Source organism: Ursus maritimus, unplaced genomic scaffold (assembly GCF_017311325.1).
Source record: "Ursus maritimus isolate PB19 unplaced genomic scaffold, ASM1731132v1 scaffold_1, whole genome shotgun sequence".
NCBI lineage: Eukaryota > Metazoa > Chordata > Mammalia > Carnivora > Ursidae > Ursus > Ursus maritimus.
In genome coordinates this window covers 50,315,522-50,342,043 of record NW_024423343.1, presented here as the reverse complement: position 1 = coordinate 50,342,043, position 26,522 = coordinate 50,315,522, and the positions used below count along the sequence as shown (strand labels likewise).

The 26,522-nt window shown below is 37.4% G+C and overlaps 1 protein-coding gene across 3 annotated transcripts in view; it reads right to left on the bottom strand.

The window, feature by feature from the left end:
* Positions 1-26,522, bottom strand: part of CERKL (ceramide kinase like) — a 113,132-nt gene that overhangs the window by 65,133 nt on the left and 21,477 nt on the right. For all 3 annotated transcript variants that reach the window (XM_040643235.1, XM_040643241.1, XM_040643249.1), the window contains exon 2: positions 6,556-6,798. In XM_040643235.1, coding sequence (XP_040499169.1) covers positions 6,556-6,798 — 243 coding nt within the window. The remainder of the gene's footprint in view (positions 1-6,555; positions 6,799-26,522) is intronic.

Here is a 26,522-nt window from a genome sequence, read left to right as displayed (position 1 = left end):
TTAGTTAGAAATTTGATGAAATTGGAGGTTGGTTCAAAAACATTTTCTTTCTAATATGTTAATATCCTTTAAAGAGCTAAGCAGTACTACTAATCATTAAGAATTTAATAGAAACTAGGTTAATTTCACTATTTTTTTTCTCTGAAGGTCCAGCTAGAAAGCAACAAAAAGTTCAAGAAAGAGAAAAAAAATTCCAAACTTTTGAAGTAAACTTTTTAACTCAATTTCAGTCTTTGATTTGATAAAATATAATTCCCCTATCTGCAAAATTATTTGTAAGCAATATATAAAGTTATAGAAAGGAAAAATACATTAAAGTATATATTTAATAAATAACTTTTACTGTAAAGATTAAAATTACACGGACAGTCTCCGAGAGTTCCCAATCTACAGTTTCCATAGTGAGTGTATATTTTGGTAACTCAAAGACATCAGGTCTCTGTGTGCCCAGCAGTCAGCAAAAAAGACATGCATGACAGCTTAAAAATACTACGAGGTTATCATTCCCAGAGATGACTGAATCAGAGATTTCCCAATGCTTTAGTTTTGGAAGCTTTCTTCAAACCAAGCCTTATTCAGTCCCACTAAATGTAAAACATACAAATTAGGAGCTACTCTTGCCCAAGGGTGAGTGACAGGTGCAGGTGAACTCCCATCCAGGAGGCAGGTCCTGGGGAACGGGGTGCTGACACTACAGAGGTCAGCATGAAACCACTATGGGAAGCAGACATCACTTGACTTTTGCTGGACAGAGTACTTCCAGTGGGACCGGACTTTGATATTCACGTGTAAATAAACTGATACATATTTAATCAGTGTCTACATAATTTTAACATATATTGATAGTAAAAACATATTCAAGAGTGACAGGCATAATCTTGATGTCCTACTCAACGGGTCATAAAACAGTCTTAAATTACTTTTTTAGTGCTTCAAAAGAGAAACCATCCATATTTCAGACATAATGTCTTTGCAGAAAATAACTTGTCCCTAAGGAGACAAGTGTTGCCGATTCAAATAGTGCACAATGAAATGTCTGAAGCTATCATACATCTGACATATAACAACTGCTTATTTTTAAATAATCATTATAATGTTGATCATCAGTTTATTTTTCCTTATAAGTACATCATTTGGCAGCATATCCAAGTAAAACTTCCCATCATTCTGTTCTCCTGTTAAGAAAAATTCTGCCTGATTCATGATAATATAATAGATATAGCTTGGATTAAAAAAAAACAACATATTTCACCATAATTTTCTTACACAAGACAACATAAATATTAAACAGAATCAATGTTTTAGGAAGCCCTGGCTTTTGCTATCAAAGAAAGTATCCTTTGAAGACCAACGTTATTATCCCATAGGAAACAGACTGGACATTTGGGGGAAACTATGAAAAATCACTCTTCATAGGGATAAAAAAAAAACAAGCATTTAAGTAATTTTTCCATTTTCTCTGTTTTTCATAGCTGAAAACTGAGGGAGGCTGTTGAAATAGAGATCAGGCTACATTATAAAGGCAAAATGTACTCAATTAAACATGGTTTATTTATATTTGCCTACTTCGTGAAATAAGCACTTAGAAATGAAACAGAAAAATATATCAGAAGTAACCCCAAACCAGATACGTGCTAAAAATGCCTGTGTTAGTTGTCTCTGGGTAATTATTAAACATTACAAATAAATTAGCAAAACCTAAACATAACAACAAAATTCAGGTTTTAGAACAGGTTTGTTTTGTTTTTTAGACCATGACTTCTGCTTTGTTGCTGTTCTGGCTTTTGTCTTCTCTGCCATCGCCTCCCCCCTTTTTTTTAGAGAGAGAGCATGCATGAACCAGGGAAGTTGGGGGAAAGAGGGGAGTGGCAAAGGGAGAGAGAGAATCTTAAGCAGCCTCGGCACCCAGCTCGATGCCCAAATGGGGGCTTGACTCAAGACCCCAAGATCATGACCTGAGCCAAAATCAAGAGTCAGATGCTTAACTGACTGAGCCACCCAGGTGCCCCTTCTCTATTTTAATATATGAGTATCACCCAAGATTCTGTATTTAGCCCTCTGCTTTTTTTTTTTTTATAACTCCATACTACTTCCTTACAAGCTGTCATCGTGCCCACCACGTCAACTCTTCTCTACCTCCTCGTGTATTCCTCTCGAAAAATCAGTCCACTAAACGTCTCCAACAGGATATTGTAATATATCCCAAATGTGTCTTGAACAAAACATCTTTCTTTCAAATCAACCAGTGTTCTGATTTCTTTGTTGTTTCTTTAGGACATTACCATTCTCCAAGTTACTTGGGCATGAGACTGTGGAATTTTTGTTTTTATTTTTTTTAAATCTTTTTCCTCACTTCCTCCACCTTCTGCCAAGTCCTCCACTGGAGATCCACCAGTTCACTCCAGTAAACTCGTTCAGTTCTGAGTGGCTTTGAACATCACCTGACGGGTACTTTGTTTTATTCTTTTCTGTAGGGTACCTGTCAGAAAGCCTATGAATATGGGGGTGCCCGGGTGGCTCAGTTAAGCAGCCAGCTCCTGATTTTGGCTCAGGTCATGGTCTCAGGGTCATGAGATCCAGCCCAGCATTGGACTCTGTGCTGGGTATGGAGCCTACTTAAGATTCTCTCTCTCTCTATCCCTTCTCCCCCTGCTCTCTTCCCACCCTCAAAAAAAGAAAAAAAAAAAAACCCTATGAATATGCTTTAAAGTATATGTTATGGCTTCTAAAGAAAAGGTTGGCTCTGAGTCCAGGGAAGCTTGCAATTCACCATTTCCAGGGAACCCAAATATGCAGAGACTGGGTCACACCCTAATTGAATAAAAATTAACATGTGTAGTGTACACACTTGCTATATTTAAAGGTTGCGTGTGTTTATTTTTGTATCATGGGTATAAAAAAAAAGTAGAAAAAAGCTATTGAATTACTTTCACCACAGTAACTATATATTAGGCTTATCAGTGACTATGTACCAGCCTTATTCAATTGAATTTTTTAAAGATTTTAATTTCTGAATCAATGATCAATGGTTATGTTCCCTATTGGTCGTTCATATTTTCTTTGTGACCCTTAACATATTCATAATACATATTTTCTCTTCCGTCTCCCAGAGCAAGAGTGTTCTATACAGGCATACATCTCATTCATTTTTGTATTCCCAGCAACTAACACAGGGCCTGATACAAAATGTGTGTTGGATGAACTAACCTAATACTGCCCATTAACCAATAACGTTATGGTGACTTTTCTATTACTAAGAATTAAAAAAGACACTGTGCTCAACTGTGTGTAAAAAAACTGAAATGTAAGAGGACTTATTTTCAAATAAAAATTGAAAGAGTTCTAAGACTCCCTTTTTATAAATATAAATATAAACTTGAATCTGGTCACATTTTGTCTATGTCTTAAAACTTCAAGTATTTGGGAGTTGCCTTTTTCTTCCTTCTTAGTGCTGCCGATTTGTTCTTTCCTCAAAAATTCATTACATCTTATTCCAGTTCAAAATATACATATGATTATTTGAAAATAATTCTTAATATCCAAATAGACTATAATCCTAATTGTTAGATGAATTAGACTAAATGACGAACTAGCTGAGGCTTTTAATGTTTTCTTTTAATGTTTTCTTCATATCTTAACTGAAAAAAAGGGGGGGAATGATATAAAAGACTGGCAGGGAAAAAATTCCACTTGCTGATTAAAGGTATCATTCAAAATAAATCTATACAAAAACGTATTTTTAAAATCTGGTTTTGCCACAGAACCAGTTAAAAGCAAGGTTTGGGGACTTAAAATAGTGATGTGTAATATTCAAACATAAGTCATTTATATTTTTATGATGTACATTTCTATGTATTGCCCTCTTCTACGCACTCCCCCCCCCCAAAAAAAAACTTAAGTCAAGTCTGGTGCAAACACAAATTCCTGGGGTAGGGATTTAAAAAAAATTGGAAATCAGCAATCACCATCTGTCAATCCTGATGCAGTGTAGCATGGAATAGGGACAGTGAGTGTGAGACAGGAGGATAATCCACAAATTGACCCAACTCTGCAAATCAGAGCTGAAAGAACAATCACCCTCATCGCCTCAAGAAAGACACTGGCCCTCCTCCACTTCTGGAATGAGGGTTGAGCCAACTGTGCTGGTCTCTCAGTTGACAGGCACTTTAATGAACACATGCCTTACACGGATTTGCAAGTAAAAAAAAAGATCAAGAAAAATGTTCTAAAACTTTAAACTTAAAAACGAAATGTTGGCATAATATGAAGCTTGGTAGAGAGATTTGGAGCTGTAACCGTGCATTTATTTATATACAATGAAACTGACCCAGGACTGTCTCTGCGGGGCGTGGAGATAAGGAATTAGCTCCTCCTACAAGACCTGCTAAGGCCACCTGGGGGCAAGGTCATTCATTCAGACCATCTTGGTTAGGTTCCTTTATTTTATTAGAGGATTTCAACCCTATTTTGTTTGTTTGCATTGGCTGATTTCAAATGTCAATCTATTTACTTTAATCAGCAAAATCACTGTCCTGCAGGAACCTTGCCAGAGAATATGACCTCATATATTTTATAATCTCCAACTCTTATCAAAATCATTTTTTCTTTTTTTGTTTGTTTTTGGTTTTTCTATTTTTTACTTTTTTTTTTTTTTTTAGTTTTTTGGGTTTGCCAACTCTTATCAAAATCAAAGTTACAAAAAGTAACATTCCCTGAAGATTATATCCTAAAAGATAAGTAAATTTATTCATCTCCGTAATTTTCCTAGATTTTAATCCTAGACCAAATCAAAACATCACTCATAAAGCTGGAAAAATATTTGGACAGTGTTTTTTGTTTTGTGTATGTACAGGGGGGCCTGTTTTGTTTAGATGAGCCCCTCTACTCCTACAAAATTGCTTTTACTAAATTGAGCTTTGTTGTGATGTCCTCTGCTTACTTATTATTGGTTTTATGGCTGAGATACACGCAGCAAGTTGCCTCCTAGGTCACTGTGCAGGCCCTTCACACATAAGCCCCATGGGAGGAAATTTTCTCAGACCGTCAGTGAAAGGAAGAGCTTTGCTCTCCTCATCAAATGGCTTTCTTATTTTATAGAACATGAGTCTCATGAGTACCTGCCCAAGGAAATTTAATTCAACTGAACTTACCAATTTTTTCACTTTTACTTAAACTTCTTAGAATCTCTTCTCACACCAATTTAAAATAAAACACTGTAAAAGACCCACTGTTAATGTGGAATGCTTTTAGTTAAATATATATATTCACTGTTTCCAGAGACATGAACTACACTATGGCCTCTGTCGTTTCCTGCCTTCTTGAAAGAATCAGCTCTCTTTGAAGGTCCCAGGGGAGCTAACAAGGAAGCATAGGTTACTTAGTAACAGGGTCTCTTCCTTTTAATGTGTCACTTCAGCTCCTTGTCTATGGGCCTAACGGTATCAGTTGGTTGCCTCTGGCCAATTTGGGTCTTCAGTCTTATTGATAATGATGGCTGGCTTGCAACTTTCTAACATCACCATGTGCCCACTCTTCGTCTGGCACCCTTCTCTGCCCTGTATCACCTTACACCAAACTGCACCATCACCCGCTGCCTCCACCCTAACCCTTCTGGCAAACAGAAAGAAATGGGCTGAAAAGAAAACAAGATTTATGTACATGGAAAAAAAAAAGAATCAATCCTGAAACTCAGTTTGACTATATTTTAACTAGATATGCTCTAGAAATCTAAATAGCATATTTGTATTCATGCATTTTATTTAGTATGTAAAATATAAATGCCATTTAGAAATTTCAGATACAGTAAATTCATTATAAGATAATACTTTAGTACGTATATTCTCTGTCCTCTGGATATTAACCTTTCGAAAAATCAACCCTTATAGAGACAAACCGTTACACTCAAGCCACCCAGTACGTATATGCACTTGCCATCAGTAATATACGGAAGGAAAATAATTCTAATAGACGCTCAAGAGACAGGATTAGAAAAACACGCTTTCAAAAACAATTCAACTGAACTAAATTACTTAAGAACTGTGTTATTTCATATTATCAAAGCTTCTTCATGGAAGTGGCCATTCAAGTTGCTGCCCAACTCATTCTATGAGGCTAGCATTACCCTGATACCGAAAGCCAGGTAAAAGGTACAAGAAGAAGAAAAAAACAAAGCTACACACCAATATCTCTTATGAATATTGATATAAAAACCCTCAACAAAATACCAGCAAACCACGTTCAGTAACATATTAAAAGGATTATATACCATGATCGAGTGGGATTTATTTCTGGAATGCAAGGATGGCTCAACATACCAAAATGAACGCAAAACACCACGTCAACAGAATGAAGAGGAAAAAATATGATTATCACAATTAATGTAGAAAAGGCAGATAACAAAATTCAATTTTCATGATAAAAACACTCAGCAGACTAGGAATAAAAACAAACTATCCTCACGTAATCAAGGATTGCTATACGCATAAATACAGTCCCGATTAATAACCTACAGCAAGTAAACTAGACTCATTAAAAATTCCCGTAAGGAGCACTTACCTGCCAAAATTTTCTTGAATTGTTTAAACCATACATCACAGTGGTCTTCACTTAAATTGATAAGATCAAGCGTAGAATCTTTTAATTTATTTTGTTCCTTTTTCAAACAAATGAAGAGTGTGATACCTAATAAAGTACCATTTCCCTGCTGCTTAGCAGAACATCGTCGTTTCAGTTTGACGGAGAATATGTCCTTGACTTCAATAAATTCTTCTTGACATTTAACGTCATACTTGGAGTCACCTGAAAAAAAAAATTAAGTTTTCCAATCAAAACCCTTGTGTCCATATCTTCTATATATGAATAACAGAAAGTGAAAACTCACAAAATCTTTATCATGTTTAATTTTACTGACTGTGTCTTATGTCCATCCCTGGGTGAGTTGGGGGAGGAAAGAAAAGAAAAATTGGGTCTATTTTCCCAAGAACGAAAAAAGAGAAAAACAGCATTTAAGTCTCTGTCGCACAAGGTCTAGGACATTCAAAAACTGAAGATATTCAATAGAAGAAATTCAAGAACTTAAACAAAGCAACATTTCAATAATAGTAAATTAGCCTTAGGCAAGAGGCTCCTTGGCTCACACAGGGACAGAAAAAAGTAACGGGAAGAAGAGAATTCACTGACAGAAGTGAGTTGACAACAGTTATGAAAGGCAAAGCGTAAGGAAAAGGATATGTACGTTCCAGGTAAAGTACAACACGTGTAAAAAGGAAGCAGAGTAAGATTCCTGTATGAGACACTGTGAATCCCTGCCAGTCTAGAAAGATCGACCCACCTGAATCTTACCACAGTCAGACTTCATTTTAGACTGCCATGAAATTTTACTGGCTATGTTTAACCACAGGTCAGAAAACATGTTTTGTGATCAAAGGCCATTTCAATGGACTCTCAAAGTTGGCGTGTTTCATACTTTTAACAAGTACTTCTAAAATTTCTACCTGGCCAACATGGAATCACAGGGACTGGTTTACCTTCTGCCTGAAATAATTAAAAGGGTATGCAGGATACAGACATCGGCCATCAGGTAGCCCAGGCCAGTGGTCCCTGAGAGTGGGCAAACGCAGCAGCCACAGGAGAGCCCCAGGCTACGGCCTGGAGAGGGTTTCCAGGCCACCGTGTAAGTGGGGAGCCCTGGTGCAGCCTGCTTGTCTCCATGGGTGAGGCAGGAATGAAGAGTCCAGAAAAGCCACAATGACTAAGTTCACTGGGCCAATTACTGAAGAGGAGAAAGCTGCAGGCAAGTGAATTCTGCAGAGGTCCCCCTTGAATCTTCAGCTGAGTATATACGGCAGATGTGAGAGGCCAGGCAGAGAGAACTACCCTCAGGATTAGAGAAAACAATGCTCAGAGATCACACAGGCGTTCCCATCAGCCTAAGTGGAAGAATATTGGCATTTGTGAAACACTGAGCAGAGTACTTGGGAGAGAGTTGTCTCCTTCGTGAGCTAGCTAAAGGTCGCTCTGATTCCACCTAACAAAGCTTCAAAGCAAACCTCAGGAGGATTAAACTGTTTCCAAGTAATTTAACTACATCCTAGAATAAAGCTCAAGGCTATTTAGAGGGATATAAAAATAGCCACCAACTTTACACAGCAAAATTCACAATCTCTTCCATTCAATCAAAAAAAATTACTCAATCAAAAAAGCGGGGCGCCTGGTGGCTCAGTTGGTGAAGCGTCTGCCTTTGGCACAGGTCATGATCTCAGGGTCCTGGGGTCCAGCCCCACATGGGGCTCCCTGCTCAGTAGCGATCTGCTTCTCCCTCTCCCTCTGCCCCTCCCTCCCCCGACCCCCAGCTAGTGCTCGCACTCTCTCTCTCAAATAAATAAATAAATTCTTTTTTTAAAAAATCACAGCGCATGCACGGGCACCTGGTGGCTCAGTGGGTTGAGCACCCAGCTATTTCAGGTCAGGTCATGATCTCCTGGGTCAGGAGATGGAGCCCCACACCAGGGTCGGCGATCAACAGGGAGTCTACTTGCTGAGTCTCTCCCTCTGCCCCACCCGCACTTGCACTGCGCCCTCTCTCAAACACGTCTTTTAAAAAAAACCACAATGCATGTAAGAAAGCAGGAAAAAAATGACCCATGGCAAGAGAAAAAAGTCAACAGAAGCAGATGTGGAGATCTTGGTGGTGCTCGGCAGCCACACAAGGCCCGCTCTCAACCTCTTCAATCCTGTCACAGCCACGGAGTTCACCGGTTGGAGCAAGGACTTGCAGGTGCATTGGGAAGTCACTTCCCCCCATTCTCAGCGAGCGGGCCTCTCCCAACCATGCTGCAAACTGTGTCCGATTATTCATAAAGCACACAGACCACGGAAAAAGAAACAAGCCCTTTTCTCAATGTTTATGGTGGTGGGATAAGGTGAACCCCAAGTCAATTTGCTGGGCCTGTCATTTCCGTAGAAAGCGCAGGCTTCAAGTCTGTGTACAGTGCACTTCTACGGTCACCCAGGGACACACAGCCAGGGTCTCTGCACCACCTGGGAGGGACGAGAAGATCTTACATCCTTCCACAACCTTCAAGGATGAAAGGAAGCAGGCTTGTCAAAGGTGCTCCTTCCAGGCTCATCTTACAATATCAATTATGACCTTATCTCTCACACAAATTTAATTTTTTTATGTAGTATAACATACAATAAATAAGAGCACCAAGAAAGGATGAAAGGAAACCTAGAACCATTGAGGGAAAGAAAAAAATGGAAGGAATGAAATTAGTGCTCTTTTCACTGGAAGACCTATATTATAATCTGAATTATTTACCCTGTGTGTGCTTTACTTTGGCAGTAAACAATTCAATGACTATTCTAATTTAAAGTCTCTTGTAAATGAAAAATTTAAAGATAGTACACCAACATTCAAGATCAAACTTAGTAGTTAAAAACTAGAAGAATTTCTGGAAACAGTACAGGAATACTTATTATCGCTCTTACTATTCCCAATTATTCTGGACATTCTGGTCAATACTATATGAAAGAAAAATAAAAGACAGTTGGTGGTGGAAGGGGCAGAAGGGGGGCTAAAATCCTAGCTTTTTACAGATGATATCACAATACGGTTGCAAAATCTACAAGAATCTATTTAAAATCACTAGAACTGATAAGAATACCCAGTAAGGAAGCTGGTTACAAATAGGTCAATACCCAGGAAGGAGGCAGAATAGGGATAAAGAGATCCCATGCCAATTAGCATATTATACCTAAGAATAAATTTAGCAAGATGATCCTGGACTTGTGTGGGGGGAACATGCTATTTCAAACATACTGAGAAACAAAGAACAGAATAAATGGAGACCTACTAAGTAATAAATGGAGACTTTTTTCCATGTCATTATTCTCATTATTAAATAACTACTTATAATGCTATTCCAATGAAAATCTCAACGGTATTTTCTTTGATGTAAGGGGCAAGGAACCTAATCAAATGATTTGCAAATCTTGGAATAAATGTATTATATTAATGAAGAAAATGTTTTAAAAGTACAGTAATGAGGGGGGAGCAATGCCTGGTCAGATATTAATATTTTGTAAAGCTGTAATAATTAAAACATCTAGGAATAGATAAAAGAATGGTTCAAAGAAACTTACATTTAAAAAGTCACTAATGTGATAATGGTGGTATCTAAGCTCAGTGGGAAATATTCAGTAAAAGGTGATTTAGAATGGGTTAATCTTTTGAAAAGGAAAAAAATAGAACCCTATTTCATAATAGAGACCAGTATTTCTAGATTAGAAAGAACTTTATGTAACCACAAATTAGTAAAGTCCTAAGAGTGACAATAAAGGCAGACACAGACTGATACACTTCACATAAAAATTATTCAAGGCCCACATGAAACTAATATAACACTGTATGTTAATTATACTTCAATAAAGAAAGAAAAAAAATTATTCCATCGCTTATAAAGACCTAAAGAACCAGAAATAGATGTCACAAGCAGAAGCCAAGCGGGCAGAAATATCTGCAACACATGACAGTTAAACAATCTATTTAATCAAGAAACAAAACACTTTAGTGGCAAAGCACATAAAAGACCCAAGCAGGAATTTCACAAAAGAAGAAATGCAAATTGACCAAGAGACATATGAGAAAGTTCAATCTAATTAGTAATCAAAGAAATGCAAATTAAAACAACAAGATACCAGTTTTTGCCTTTTAGATTGGCACAAGATCAAAAATCATGCTGGACGATGGTGCGGCTAAAAGGAACCAATCCCAGCACTGGTGGGAATGCAAAAATGGTAACTGCTGGAGAACAAGTTGGGAATATGAATCAAAAGATTTCAAAATGTTAATTGCAGCACTATTTATAATAGCAGAAATATTGAAAGCTATGTTCCTGTTCTTCAATAGGAGAACGGTTGAATCATAGTTTTCTGCAGCTCACAAACGAGCAAGTTAGAACTCTAGAGACCTTCATGGCAAGAGGTATGAAGAAACGGAAAAAGAGCAAAGTACAAACTAATCTGAGGGACTGAATCTCACTTTCATTAAAAAAACAAACAAACTCAAGTCGAGAACACACAACAAACTTAATACTGGTTACCTATTAAAGAGAAATATGAGGGAGTAGGAGATTAATTTTTTCCTATAAAGCTCCATAACTTCCCTCTCTGTAATCAACATTACATTTATAATTTTTAAAAATGTAGAAAAGGAAAAATGCTTTAAAATATGTATTATTTTTGGTCCAGCAATTTACTTTCAGGAATGTACCCTAAGGGAATAAATAATACGCACAATTTAGCTAACAGAATGCTTCCCCAAGCATTATTTGAGTGAAACTTAGAAACTAAATGAGTAACAGAGTTTTGGTTCCGTAAAATCTATTCATATACTAAAATGCTATTCAGCCATTAAAATGTAGAAATCGGACTAGAAACGTGTCTAAAATAACACAGCACATTTCCATTACCGTCTTGTATATATTTATTGGATACATCATGTATGTGTAATATATTTTCATATGCACATATATGTGAATATACATATGAAAGCTTGGAATAGATTGTGGTTTACGTATATGAATTTCTAATTTTTCTACGAGAATATTTCTGTAATCAATTGAGAAGATGGTTTCCTCTGCTTGTCCTTAAATAGTTCCTGATCATGTTGCTGCTTTTTTAAAATTCCATTCCCTAAAAAGGGTAGCTAATATTTACTGAGCACATGCTATATGCCAGACATTGCCCTAAGCCCTTTATATCTATTATCTCTTTTAATATGAACCCTATGAAGCCGAGGCTGTTCCTAAATTAAAAGAAATCCAGGACAGACAGTTCGAGTAATTTGGCTACGGTCACACATCGGGTGGGGGCAGAGCCAAGATTTCAATCCAAGCGCTCTGGCTGGCGTTAACCGCACTCCTTAAGAACACTGGGTCGACACAAACACCTTCTTCAAGTAAACACGTTCTCCCCTGACCCTCTGGATCTGTTTTTCAAATCTAGGCAAACCTAAAACGCTAGGCAAACCGTTACTGTGTCTCCAGCAAGACAACCAACGTGTCCCTTAACAGAGTAGTAGTGGATCGGAGACTGAGGTGCCCTTCGGAGAAACGGAGACCGTAGGCGCCGGGAGTCCGAGCCAGCGTTCCGAGAACCCCCGAACTCTGATCCGTGGTCCCGGCTCTCCGTGCGCAGGCTTCTCACCTCTTCTCCTGCATTTGCCCACACATTCAAATTTGGGGCTTTTACGCGAATGGTCTCCTTGCCTAAGCGAGAAGAAGAGACTAAAAGAAAGACCTACAGGTTCAGAGCAGACATTTCCCTTCTAACTGAAAGGAAAAGAGGGATAATTGGTCTGTGAATAAAACATTTAACAAATTTCTAACAGATGAATGTTCTTCACCCCTGTTTTTCTCAGCAGCTGTATCAATCTCTCAGGCACCAGTTTCCTACATAGAATTTCTCATCTATTATTTCTGCAATGTTAATCATCTACATAAGTAAATCCACCCAGTTTTCTAAAAACGGGATTCATTTAATTTTGAATATAACTGTTTCCTAACTCTTGAAGATGTGTATAGTATTACAGCTTTTACAAAAAACTGTTTTTTTTTTTTTCATTCTGAATATGGTCTTCAGGAATAAAACTTGTTAGAATTCCGTGAACTTGAATTTAAACTGTTTTTTTTTAAAGGCTCAGAACTGCCTAACTGTGGTTTAATCAGACTAATCAGATATCAGATTAGGTGGTGCTTTTCTAGGTCTTTGTCTTTCAAGTTCTTAAGATAGGAGCAGTGGACCAGCTGGCTCTGTGGGGCCGCAGAACACTGGTTTCCCAGACTTGAAAGAGAGCGAAGGCCAAAGGTTCCTCAGGTTTCTAGGTGGAAAGCCCTGAGGCTAACCCCCCAGTGAAGGCTGAAGGTTCTGCAGATCATCTGATAGGATAAACTGGAAAATCCTAGGTCATGGTGTCTCCTCCATTCCCGCTCCAAAACATTACTCTTTGGGACAGCTTAGAATACACAAATATTTATGAGAAACAAGATTAAAGGGGAAAAATAAATAAATCATCCTGAGAGAGAAGACTATTGCTATGGGCCTATAAAATTGACCGCTTCTCTATACCCTTTTGTAGTAATACCTTAAGAATGATTCAGAATCACTTTATTCTCCCAGTCAACCAGAAAAATACTGCTTTTCATATATAAACTTTTTATACATTTATAAATGCTAAAAAAAAATTTTTTTTTGGTCCTGTATCTCTGCTTAAATTTTCATCCACAAGATAGCTGCTTGGACCCACATGCTAGCCACCTCTGTTGTAGTACAAGCAATTTCCACCACAAATAAAAACTGTATGCAAAAGCCACATTTCCACGTACAACTGAACACAGGCAGACAGCATGTTACAAGAGAAGTTAAAAAAAAAAATACTTTGGGGCATGTATTTTAAATGCAACTTTAATTTTACCTTAATGTTAAGAGATCTCTTTATTGGTGAAAAGTGTGGCATAAAACTTCACCCATAAAAATAATATTTGATAACAGTAGATAAAAATATGGAAATCCTCTGCATACTTTTTTCAGGTTATGAAAACGTAAACCTTACAGACGACATAGGATTTTTCTTTGTGGCGTGTGGTTTATCATTTGAAATCTATCGGTTCATTAGTATCATATTGGTTATAGCTAGTTGTTTCAGAACATTAACTGTCCTCTCACATTACTTACAGAGATACTGGGGACCATCTGTTCTTGCAAGGGATTTAAGTACATGTCTATTGGATATCATGCTATTTATTTAATTCAGCACCCACTTCCTATTGTTGTATTTTCTTGGGGGGAAAAGTCAATTTAATTACAGGGAATAAAGATAACCTCTCCTAGCAGGTTACCCCGTCACCATGAGAGCAAAGCAGGACCTGCTCAGGGTAGGTTACAGTGGTTAACGAGAAGAGTAAAACCTGCCACACTTAAGAATATTTAACAAAGGTTTAACAAAAATAGAACAGTGAACGGCACTTTTAAAAATATTACTGTAAGCCTAGGGCTTGTCTAAATCAATCTTGGCACATCTGTCTGATGCAGACCGTAAACAGGATTAGAGCTGGATTTATCTGCTTGGCGCTAATTGTGCTCACAGTTTCTGCACATGTCCACTCTTTAAAATACTGCCTGCAAAACAGGCCTGCCTGAGCGATGGCTCCCACAACATAGTGTATACACACACTTATGCTATATTAGATGGTTAAGCAACGTGATGTCTAACAATTTTTTTTTTTTGGCTCTTCAGAATTACTTATCTAATCCCCTAATTAAAAATACAAAATTCTGTTTGAATACACCACATACTGAGATAAATCTGTGAAGCAGGGGACCAATAAATTTGAATACACTTTAATTGTAAGAAGAAAACACAATTTAATTGTTAATAATCAGGTTAAACCAGGGTTTAAACAAATAGGGCTGCTCCTGTAGTTTGCTGAAAACCTTCACAACGCATTACTATCTTCGAGAATTAGGACATAATATTTGTTAGCAGAGAAAGTTTCTAAATATGGACACATATCAAGAGTGACAAGAAAGAGCATTCTTATCTAGTAAAAAAAATATATATATATATATATATACGGGAAATTTTAAAGTTATCATTTACAGAGAGAAACAGAAAAACTGCGAATCCAATACTCAAAAGTCACATTTTTATCACACCAAATAAAAAAATTAATGCTATTCCTATCTGTGGGGTTTTTTTTTTTCTACTTAGTTATTTTTATCACGTGTAAACAGCTTTGATCCTTCTAAGAATTTAAGCACTTGGAGATATTTAGGTATTTTTCCAAGAAGACCAAAATGAACTAATCAGTCAAAAGAATATAAGTATTAGTCTTAGGTTTACAGATTTGAAATACAGACAACATGTAATTCCTTATTCAAAACAACATTTAATGCCTAGGATACAAATTGATGTTAGCAATTTTAAATTACTTGGTCTGTTTAATCAATCATGAACACCACATAAAACTGATATTTTTTAAAAACGTATGATTGAAAATTTAGGTTAACTTCCAATCTTAGACAAACTTCTGTTCTAAAGCTTTTCCTTCCTATGTAACTTATTCATGTTCTAAATATCTTGGTGAGCTGGTAAGAAATCAGCTTTCCCCTAAATCTCTACCATTACTAAAAGGTATGTCTATACTTTTACTGTTATTTTATACAGACGAATCATCAGGAGAAACTGGCAAATTAGGTCCATCATTTAAATGCTTAAGCCAAAACACTCATCAGCAGTTCTCAATGTGGAGTCTCAGAGATTCTACAGGGTCAAAACGATTTCTATAATAATACTAAACATGCTAGCTGTGTTTTTCACCACGTTGGCATTTGCATTGAAGGTGCAGGTGCAAAAGCAGTAAAAAACCTGAGGTCAGCATGAATCACAGCAGTGACACTTTTACAAGTCATTCTCGCTTCTTCAGGAACCTCGAACTCCCAGGTTAAAAAGATCCATTTCGCTTAACTGTCCTCTGTGAAGGAGGAACACTAATTTTTACAAAATCGTTACCCTGGGGGGCACCTGGGTGGCTCAGTGGGTTGAGCCTCTGACTCTTTTTCAGCTCAGGTCATGAGTTCGAGCACAGAGTGGGGAACCGCGCTCAGCAGGGAATCTGCTTGAGAGTCTTTCCATTTCCCTCTACGCCCCCACCCCTTGCATGCACAGATGTGATCGCTCTCTCTCAAATCCTTAAAAAATAAAAGTAAATAAAAATCTCTACCCTGAACTACATTTCTTTTTAATATTACGGGAAATGAAATGGGAAATATGCAGAAAGCATTTCTGCGACAAATGACAGTGAGGATTCTCTCCAGGAGAAGCGCTTACACCATTTGCACTGCAGTTGAATAAGCTGGTTTTGTGGACGACTATTTTTACTGCAAACATCGACTGACACACAGGCAATGGAATTTAGACATGAGTATCTGGCAAACATTTTCCTGGAAATGAGCAAAGTGAGCCAGTCACTCAAGAAAAACAACTAAAAATGTTTGTTGTCAATGTCAAAATTCAAGCTTTAGAGCAAAAATTAGAATTTTACAAAACTTGTATCTATGACAATGAGCTTGACAGCTTCCTAATACTTCAAGAATTTTCTCATGAGACTGGTGGTCAGAGTAGTATATCTGATACTTTTTAAATATTGGGTAATACAATGTGTCAACACCTGGAAGCTCTATCTAGCTTAGTACATACACCAAATTTTCCATATAACCAGTGCAGGAGGTTATAAAATCACGCATAAGTAAAAGATTCATTCAAAGTGCAAGACAGACCAATAAATTTTCAAATAGACTACAAAGGTTCATTAGTATGTTTTCAGATTCAACATTGTAACTAACCTTAATAAATTGGCACTTAGGTTTTGCTGTAGTTTCAAAGAATAGCCACGATTATCTGAAAACATTAAAATTCTTTCTTTCTTCCAAATACACATCTATGTGAAAATGGATTTCCTTATAAACTTTAACCAAAACAATGTAATCACAACAGATTGAATGCAAGCACAATCTTGAAAATTCAGCTATCTTATATTAAACATCCTATTAAAGGCAGCTAAGCTTTCTATTAAAGACATTTGAAAAAATCTAAGATAATGAAGTGGTATTGTTTTTATTGGTTTTTTTTTTAGAAAATATTTTTAATAAAAATATTTTATGTTAAAATGCAATGGATTTGTTATATTTAATAAATACTTTAAATGTCTAATTCCTAATAAGTACCAATAAGTGTAACTTACACAAACAAAAGCTCTTTGTGGTTTTCAGTAATTTCAGACTGTAAAGTGGTCCTGAGACTGAGAAACTCAAGAATCCTGGTCTGTAGTGTGGTGAGCATAGGTCTAACCTTAAGAAAATGTAGCCTAAAGATGGCATGTTCCATGCATTTCATCTTTAATCACTTGAATCAAATATCTAAAATGCCAGATTATTTTTAGACTCTGCTGCGAGTCCCTATTACATCTGAAACCCAGTAAAATAAAGGTACATTTCAAAATTTCATATTCTCTATTTCATATTCACGGATCACATTCTATAACAGGCCTTATCATGCAATGTGATTGGGTTTTGTCATTTTCCCTTCCGCAGGAACACGGGTGTGCTCCTTTCATTTGCACTGTTTATTCCTTGACTTTATGATCTACTTAGATATTTGCCTGACTGTATTTCATACATCCACTTCCGTCTCGATTCCTTAGGAAAAACATTTTTAAATGGCACCAATATAAAATAGGGCCTTGATTCATCTTAGCTTCATACTCTAGTCATTTGGGGGGCATTATCAGTTCAGGTATGTATATCAGTTCATGCGAGATACAGTTTATATACAGCACCCCAGATGGCCTTTGTGCAGTAACCCCTTGAGCCTCAGAAGGATGGTAATTGCTCTTCCTTTTTCCATTCTCAGAAAATCACTTCAACAGTATCTTAATTGTCCTCCTCGTCTCTAATCTCTGTATCCTAGCACCTAGTTCCATGCTTCAGACACAGGCTCGGCTTCTAAGAAGTTTGTCATTAACTGTCTTTACCATCAGTGAGATAATATCTCAATCATACTGTACGCACTTCAACCTCGGAACCTTTGCTCCTTCATTTTCCAGCAAATGGAAGGTCTTCTTGACTCCAGTTTTCTCAAACATCAACCATCTATAAAAGTACATTAACAAACATCCTCCATTTCCCAGGCCCTCTAAGATCCTGTGACCCAGGACACAGTTGAGACTCAGTCACATACCAGAAATTCCTAACTTACCAGAGAACGAAGGCACAAATGTCTTTCAAAGCATTTTTCCCCCATACTAACTGAATGATGGTTCAAAAGTGGTAACAGGCAAGGGGCTAGATCAAGAGGAGACTGTAATAATTTAGGCTAAGCCCAAAAATTTACTGTTTCAACATATTTGAACACCTGCTATATTCCAGGCACTTTGTGTGTACATTAAAGCACTCTGGAAAACAGCATGGAGGTTCCTCAGAAAGTTAAAAATAGAGCTACTCTGTGAGCCAGCAACTGTACTACTACGTATTTATCCAAAGATAGTGATTCGAAGGGGCACGTGCACCCCAATGTTTATAGCAGCAATGATCATAATAGCCAAACTATGGAAAGACCCCGGATGTTCATCGAGAGATGAATGGATAAAGAAGATGTGGTATACACACACACAGACACTGGAATATTACTCAGCCATCAAAAAAAATGAAATCCTGCCATTTTCAACGATGTGGATGGAACTAGAGGGTACAATGCTAAGCGCAATACATCAGTCTGAGAAAGACAAATCCCATATGATTTCACTCATATGTGAAATTTAAGAAACAAAACAGATGAATACAGGGGAAGGGAAGGAAAAATAAAATAAGATGAAAACAGAGGGAGGCAAACCATAAGGGACTCTTTACTATAGGAAACAAACTGAGGGTTGCTGGAGGGGAGGTGGGTGGGGGAATGGGGTTACTGGGTGATGGACATTAAGGAGGGCACTTGACATAATGAGCACAGGGTGTTGTATGCAATTGATGAATCACTAAATTCTACCTCTGAAACTAATAATATAGTATATGTTAATTAAATTGACTTCAAATAAAAAAATTTTTAAGATGCTAATATGAATTTGACAATCTCCATGGACAACTGTTTCTATGAGAAGAGTGGTTAAGGAGTTTTTCATCTTTCATTGCCGGGAACTTGCTGGGCTTTGGGAATAGGACTATATATATACCTGAGCCAGAGTGATGGCCTCAGAGTGTCTAAAAAAGCCTGGGTCTGGGCCTTCTGCCTGGTAAAGCCCTTTATATTTCAACTCCCAGACACTTTTTTTTTTTCCTGAGGACGTCAAAGATTGTCACACCAACTTTGCTTTCACCTCTGCCATTACTATCAATCAACGCCCTATTGTGCAAGTCAGATCCCCCATTACCTCATGGTAGTCAAAATGAAGCTATCACACAGCCCTCCAGATAATCTGATGGGTTTGCTACTGAAAGACACTAAGAGGCTCACTTTTATTACCACTCCCATTCAGGTTTACCCTCAAGACGGTCATTATTTGCTCCCAAGATAACAAAAAAATACTCAGAATAACTACTCAAAGTCCAGGGTAACTGAACTTAGCACATGCAGCTGTGTGTGGCTGGAAGGGAATAGAGCCATTACAAGAGCGACTGAAGTAGTAATTTTTACTTGATGACGAGACTGGTCCTAGTACCAGAAAGGAAGAAGTTCATCTGAGGAGCCAAGACAGCTCAGGAACAGAATGCCATCCTGACCATCTGGAAATGGACTGGAAGAGATTCACCTGATCGGCCTCCAGGACATCTGAACTTACAATCAGCCTACCTTCCTGTGCCAGAAATGGCACTCCTGCAGTCAAGGAATCACTGTGTGTGGGAGGAAGGGAGGATAAAGAGAAATTGCCAGAAGCAACATATACTAACCATACAAAAGTACACTTAAATACACATACTTACAATAGCCAAGATATGGACACAAACTAAACGTCCATAGATGGATGGATATAAATGAAATGTGATACACACACAAACACAGTGGAATATTGTTCAACCATAAAAATAAAAAATCTTGGCTTTTGTGACAACATGGATGGACCTTGAGGGCACTATGCTAAGAAGGGAGAAACATCAAAAACAGACAAATACCACATGATCTCACTTATATGTGGAATTTAAAAAACAAAAACAAAAAATTGAGCTCATAGATACAAGGAACAGATTGATGGTTACCGGAGGTGAGGGCTGGGCAAAATGGGCTCAAGGGGGTCAAATGGTATAAACTTCCAGTTATAAAATAAGTAAGTCATGGAGATATGATGTATAGCATAGTGTCTACAGTAATACGATACTGCATATTTGAAAGTTGCTGACAGTAGACCTTGAAAGTTCTCATAACAGAAAAAACTTATAACTATGTATGGTGATGGACGTTAACTGAACTTACTGTGGTGATCATTTCAGAATATATACAAATATCCACTTGTGTCCTACACCTGAAGTTTCTATGCTCTATGTCAATTACATGTAAATAAAAAAACAACACATAATTTGAGATTTTCTAAAAATATCTGTAAACCTTTATTCATTTGATGAGGATCTGTAGGCCCTAGACTTAGTGGAGACAAGGAAAATGAGGCGCAATTTTAATATAGCTTATCATGGTTTTATTTAAAAATCCAATTTACTTTCAAGACAAAGTTCATGTTTATTTTTAATATGCTAGGCACATGGCGGATATGGCTTTTATTTCATTTCCACCTTTAAAAGCAAATAGTTGACAAACATGTTTGGTTTCTGTTGTGTTTTTGGCATTCAAAAACTTTGGCTAAGTAAATCCAGCGAGAATTGGTTCACTAAGAAAAAAAAATTACAATGAAACCACCTATAAAATGTAGTCAGATTTCCTCACTTATTTTCAGTTGGATGTAAGCAAAATGTAAACAAATTTAAGTCTTAGTAAACACACACACACACACACACTATAAATTATGCTAGTCAGTTGATACCATCTAGACTCCTATTCACACAAAATATCATCCTCTGATACTTGAAGTAAAAAAATAATTAAACTATTTTGGAGTAGAAGTTAGAAGTTATTTTTTTTTTTCTGAAAAATCTTGAAGTGATTCAAAGAGTCCAATATGCAAATAAGCTCAACGTCTGACCTTGGTATTCTACATATATGGTATTTAATGCAAGTGTGTTCCCAATTAAAGAGTTTTAAAATCGTTTCTCCTCCATGCATTTCACCGTACTACATTTTCTACCATATAGTTAGTACTACAATAAAGAGGCAAAATTAAAGGTAAAAGAAATTGTTACCTGAGAGTGTAAAAATTTTAGAGAAAACTTGATCAAGCATATTAGATATTTAGCTACACGATATAACATGTAATCAAAGCAAAATAGCTTATGGGCTTACAGCAAGCCATCTCCTCCGTGCTGTTCTACTACTGTCAGGTTTTTTTTAGAAAGATAAATTTGATATCAATACGATGTGACACAACTGCATCAAACCTTAATTTCACTCACAGTAAGAAGTCACAGGATTAAATAACACTGTGCAGTCTTTTAGAAAAGTTTATTGCTTCCAGATGGATTCAAGTTTCCTTTCAGCCCTGATTACATCTAATATGCACAGGGTGCCAACATTATAAAGGACAGAGTCAAAAATATCATTTATATAGATAGCAAGGGGCGGGGTGCAGGACTTTGGCTCCCGAAGAGGTTATGCTAGTCAGGGCCTGACTGTTTTAAGAAATAACAAACATTTAATAAAAAACACCATACTATGTAAATGTCTTGAATAATGGCTGTCCCACAGAAACACACAAATCTACCACAAAGTATCCATAAAATGACTCCTAGCTCAAGCTGCATGCTCTCTGCCCCCATGTTGGGTTGTGCCATGTGTCACACTGCATGAGGCTTGCTACCAAGATGTCCACCTGTGCCTCTGTGGCAGAAAAGGCATCCATGTTTCTTTCATTTAATAGCACCGTTGAATATAAGCCATTGTGATCAGATAAAAACCTTCAAAAATACCGACTACCTAAAGGCATGTTTGCTAAGTTTAAGGCTGCAAGTAAATTTGCCACTTGTATTTAAAATAGCATTTTCTGATGCTACTTGAGTATCACTACCGTAATAAATAAAATCCTCTCCATAAAACCCAAAGAAAGCGCTCCCCATAATGTGAAATAAAAAATAAAATCACATCTGTTCTACCCGGTCTGGGAGAGAAAAGCAGTAAAAATTCATAATTTAAGAATGATTTCAATCTGTAGATCAGGGGCCAACTTTTTAAAATACAGTAAAACTCCAATAACATTTCCCTTTTCTCATTTTCTTAAATTCAATTTTTCCAATGTTCTGAAAAAGTCATACAAATTACAAATCTGATTAAATATAAATGCTAAACAATTTATTACATATCCTTCAAAAACAGATTAGCAATTTAAATAAAATTATGGTCTCAAAGCACCAAAGAAGAGAAAAATGATTCCTTTCTAAAAGTATATAAAACCCTTCCTGGGGCGCCTGGGTGGCACAGCGGTTAAGCATCTGCCTTCAGCTCAGGGCGTGATCCCGGCGTTATGGGATCGAGCCCCACATCAGGCTCCTCTGCTAGGAGCCTGCTTCTTCCTCTCCCTCTCCCCCTACTTGTGTTCCCTCTCTCGCTGGCTGTCTCTATCTCTGTCAAAGTACCACTGGGAAAAGTGGTACTCCAATAATTCTACTCATATCTGTCTCCTGTGGATAGCCAACCAAAGCTAAGACAAATAACACGACAGCACTTTACTACATTTTATTCAGAGAGAAATAAGTTCTTTATGTAAGGCATATAATGGATATTAAAATTTCAGGTGGTTTTAATAAGAACTATTCACTTTTATTTTCAATTTTGTAAGTGATACTTAAAATGGATAGAAATATTAAATTTTTTCATTTTAATTAGATTAAAATAGTGTCAATATCCTTGATCAGTTACTTGAAATGCTCGAAGACACAGGGTGATCAGAAAAGGATCGAGTTATACTAAAAAGGGATTTCAAGTTACATGCCAAATCAATAACAGATCAATGAAACAGGTTCCAACTGATGAGGCTACCCCCAGCACTAGAGTAGATAATGGGTTTTGTGTCCACAGATGACTCATCCATTAAGAATTTCTGATATACTCAATATTAATATGTGTTTGAACTATCACTAATCAAACAGCATTTTGTTCTTGACAATGGTTATTCTGAAACCGGTCACACACTCTTCTAAATAGCACATGCTTGAGTAAAAAAGGATTTCAGCTTCATTCCTCCTTTCAGTAATTGTTAACTGGACACTCCCCACATGCCAGACTGGTTCTACAAAGAGAGGCCTCTTAGAGATCTTCCCTGACTACTCAGTAAATAATCAATGAATAAGGATCAGAAAAAAATATAAGGGAGTAAGCCATGTAGATATAGGTTCAGAATCGCTCATTTGCAATTGCAAAATCCCTGAAGCTCTGAAAATCGAACACTTTTTTCTTAAATCATATGGGAGCAAAACCTGAGTTGACCTCATTTTGTAGCAAAACTGAATCCAAACTGACAATGAGATGTTAAGTCTTTATTTATCCCACTTAGCATGGATATTCTTCATGTTTCATTTAGAAATATTAATATTTGATTATGGGATGCTACCGGAGGCCCACTGTGGGTGTTACATGCACATATAATATTTGACCCATATTAGCTTTCTAAAATTAGTAAATATCTGAATTTCAAGACATAGCTGGTTCCATATGTTTCTGGGCAAAAGGAACAGTAAGTAACCCAATACTCCGTGTCAGAAATGATGTTCCATACTAACATGGCTGCAGTGATGCAGCTCAATTTTGGATGCATATCAGGAAAGGCCACTGGATGGGGAGTGCCTGGGTGGCTCAGTCGTTAAGCATCTGCCTTCGGCCCAGGGCGTGATCCCAGAGTCCTGGGATAGAGCCCCATATCGGGCTCCTCCGCTGGGAGCCTGCTTCTTCCTCTCCCAATCCCCCTGTGTTCCCTCTCTCGCTGGCTGTCTCTCTCTCTGTCAAATAAATAAATAAAATCTTAAAAAAAAAAAAAAGGAAAGGCCACTGTATTTGTTGACAGACTAGATGCAGAGAGAGAAAGAGTAGAATCTAGCACGTTTCCAAGTGCTTTGGGCTTGGACAACTAGAAAGGTGACATCTTCATACACTAAGATGGGAAGACCTATAGGAGGCGTATAGCTGTCGGCTGTAGGGTGGCATCGGAGTTTACTGTAGAATCCGCCAAGTCTGAGAGATCTATGACAATGCTACGCTGATATTAAGTAGGCAGTAAGGTTTGTAAATCTGGAATTCTGGGATGTCTGGACTAAAGATATAAACTTGAAGGTCATCAGCATTTGGACAGTATTAGAAGCCACCAACTAGAGGAGGTTGAACCAGAGAGAGAACAAAAGACAAGAAGTCAGAGGACAGACAAGGGAAAATGAGGACAGCTAAGAAAGGAAACTGGGAAGGAGCAGGCCGGTGGGACAGGAGAGAACCAAGAGTGACATCCTAGAAGGTAAGTGGAGAAAGTTGTACTGAAGACCACATTGTGATATTTTAAAACTCTGTCCATAGGTCAAGACAGATGAGTACTGACTTTGACAAGTGAGCTGCAGAGTGACGGGAGTCAAAAGCCTGATCATAGAAGATTCAAGAAAGAATGAGAAACAAAGTGGAGACTGTAAATGTATAATTAGTCTAGACTAATAAATGAGGTGGTGTGGGAAAGGCCAAAGAAATGGGACCAAGTGCTCTACATGGATTACCTTAATTAATCCTCATAATAGTTCTGAAAGATGGAAATTATCTCATTTTATAGATGAAGATGTGCAAATTAGTATGCCAATGATTTAATGAAAATGCTAGATTTTGATTCTAAACATATACGATTATCAAAGCTCATCCTCGTACTACTGCACAGCTCCCTACGAATTTACCATACAGAATAAATACTGAGAAAATGGCATAGTCTTCCCAGAAAGGACACTGGTGTGGGAGTTAGGAGACCCTAATTTTAGCTCTAGCTTGGTCACCTATCTTGGGGCTAATCCCTTAACTCTTGAGCTTGAGAGCTCATTCCTAAAATACGGAGATGGGAACAGGTTCATTTACTCACTCAGCGAACATTTATTTGGTCCTTATTTGTTGGATAACACTCTTCTAGGTGTTAAACAGCAGTAAAAAATAAAATTTTAGAAGGCAGAAACTTACCATGTAGTAAGGAAGGTGACAATCTAATGTTTCTTTCAGCTCTAAATGCTTTAATGGTTATTTAATAAGTATTAATAGACAAATTTCATCCTAGCCTAGTGCCAAGAGGTTTACATTTACTATATTAGTGAAACCTCACAGCACTGTAAGCCAGGTACAGTTATTAGGTCCCATTTTACAGAAGGGAGGGGGAGGGAGATAAGCTCAGAGCTTAAATAGCTTGCACCACAGTCACACTCTCACACACACACACACACACACACACACACATACACAAAGTGACAAAGCTTAAATTCTAACAGTACAACTCCAGAAACCCATCCTTCAGTTACTCTCGATAGCATGGTTAGGTAATACTATAGTATTTCACTTTACTGGTGCTTATCTCTCCCTTCCTGTGATTTTACTTTTCTTGATGGGTCTCTAAATGTTCAAAATGGAAAACAGTGAGGAGTAAGAGAGAAAAAAACAATGAAACTGCAGAAGTATATGTGAACAATAATATAAAGTTTAAAAAAAAAATCAAGAAAACCAAAGTAGTACAGTAACATGAACAAAAAAGAGGTCTGGAGGGCACACTAGGAAAGAGAGAAACAGGCCCTCAGATGGTGGCCCACCAGATACCATATGCCTAACCATACAAGACACCAGACAAGCCTCATCGACCGTGGCTCCAGGGCTTGCTCTAACAGGTCTGGCTTCTCCTATTCTCTTCCCACATCACTGAAACACGTTGTCCATCTATCAACCCGACTGAGAATCAACACTTCTAATAAACCTAACAAAGTAAATACACCCCCTAAAATATTTCAGAAAGGAGCCCTAGATACTTCCTCATACTTTTTGTTCCAACCACATTAAAAAGTTAAGTTCTTGCGCGTTAAGAGCTGAAATCCTTACAGGAAACAGAAGGAGAAAGGAGGCAGAGAGGAGTCCCCCAGGTCTTACTACCACTAAGGCCTCCCTCTGATTTTTAGCAAAGGGCCAGTGTTGAGCCCCTCCCTTCACATTAGGGACTTTGGGTGCATCGGGAAGCCTCAGTAGCTGGGAGCCATTTCATTTTCCCTAGATTCCAACATAGAATGGTGATATTAGAGTAACTGGATTTCTCACTTTGCAGAACCATTCTAAGAGCTAGCACTTTTTCTAGTATTCTGAAGATCATATTGCTTTGTAAATTATAGAGACAAATGTATTACCCATCAATAATCTATTTAGTTTCAAATTCTGAGTAGCTACTATATGCCAGGTGTTTTCTGAATGAAATAGTGATTGAAGGATGATTAGATATGGTTCTTTCCCTATATAGCAGGGGAATGAAAGCACACTGGGTAGCTAACCATTGTGTGGAACTTCACCAGATTATTCCCAAATTATTGTTTCACAAAAGGACACTGAGCCCACTGGAGATTTTAAGAAACCACCACCCAATCCATTTCCCTGTTCACCATTCTAGTGTCCCACCTGGAGTACCTTTTCGACACAGAGTCAGATTCATTCATGTGCTCTGTAGGCCTCTTCAAAAATAGTCTTTTTAAAGGTATTTTAAAAGGTAAAATTAGAGCTAAATTTCCCTCTGAGAAACATGCTTTTCTTTATATTTCCTTCTATATATTCTTCATTCGCTGAATTTCTACACTGAGTGCCACTTACACATATAATCAGAAAAAAAAAAAAA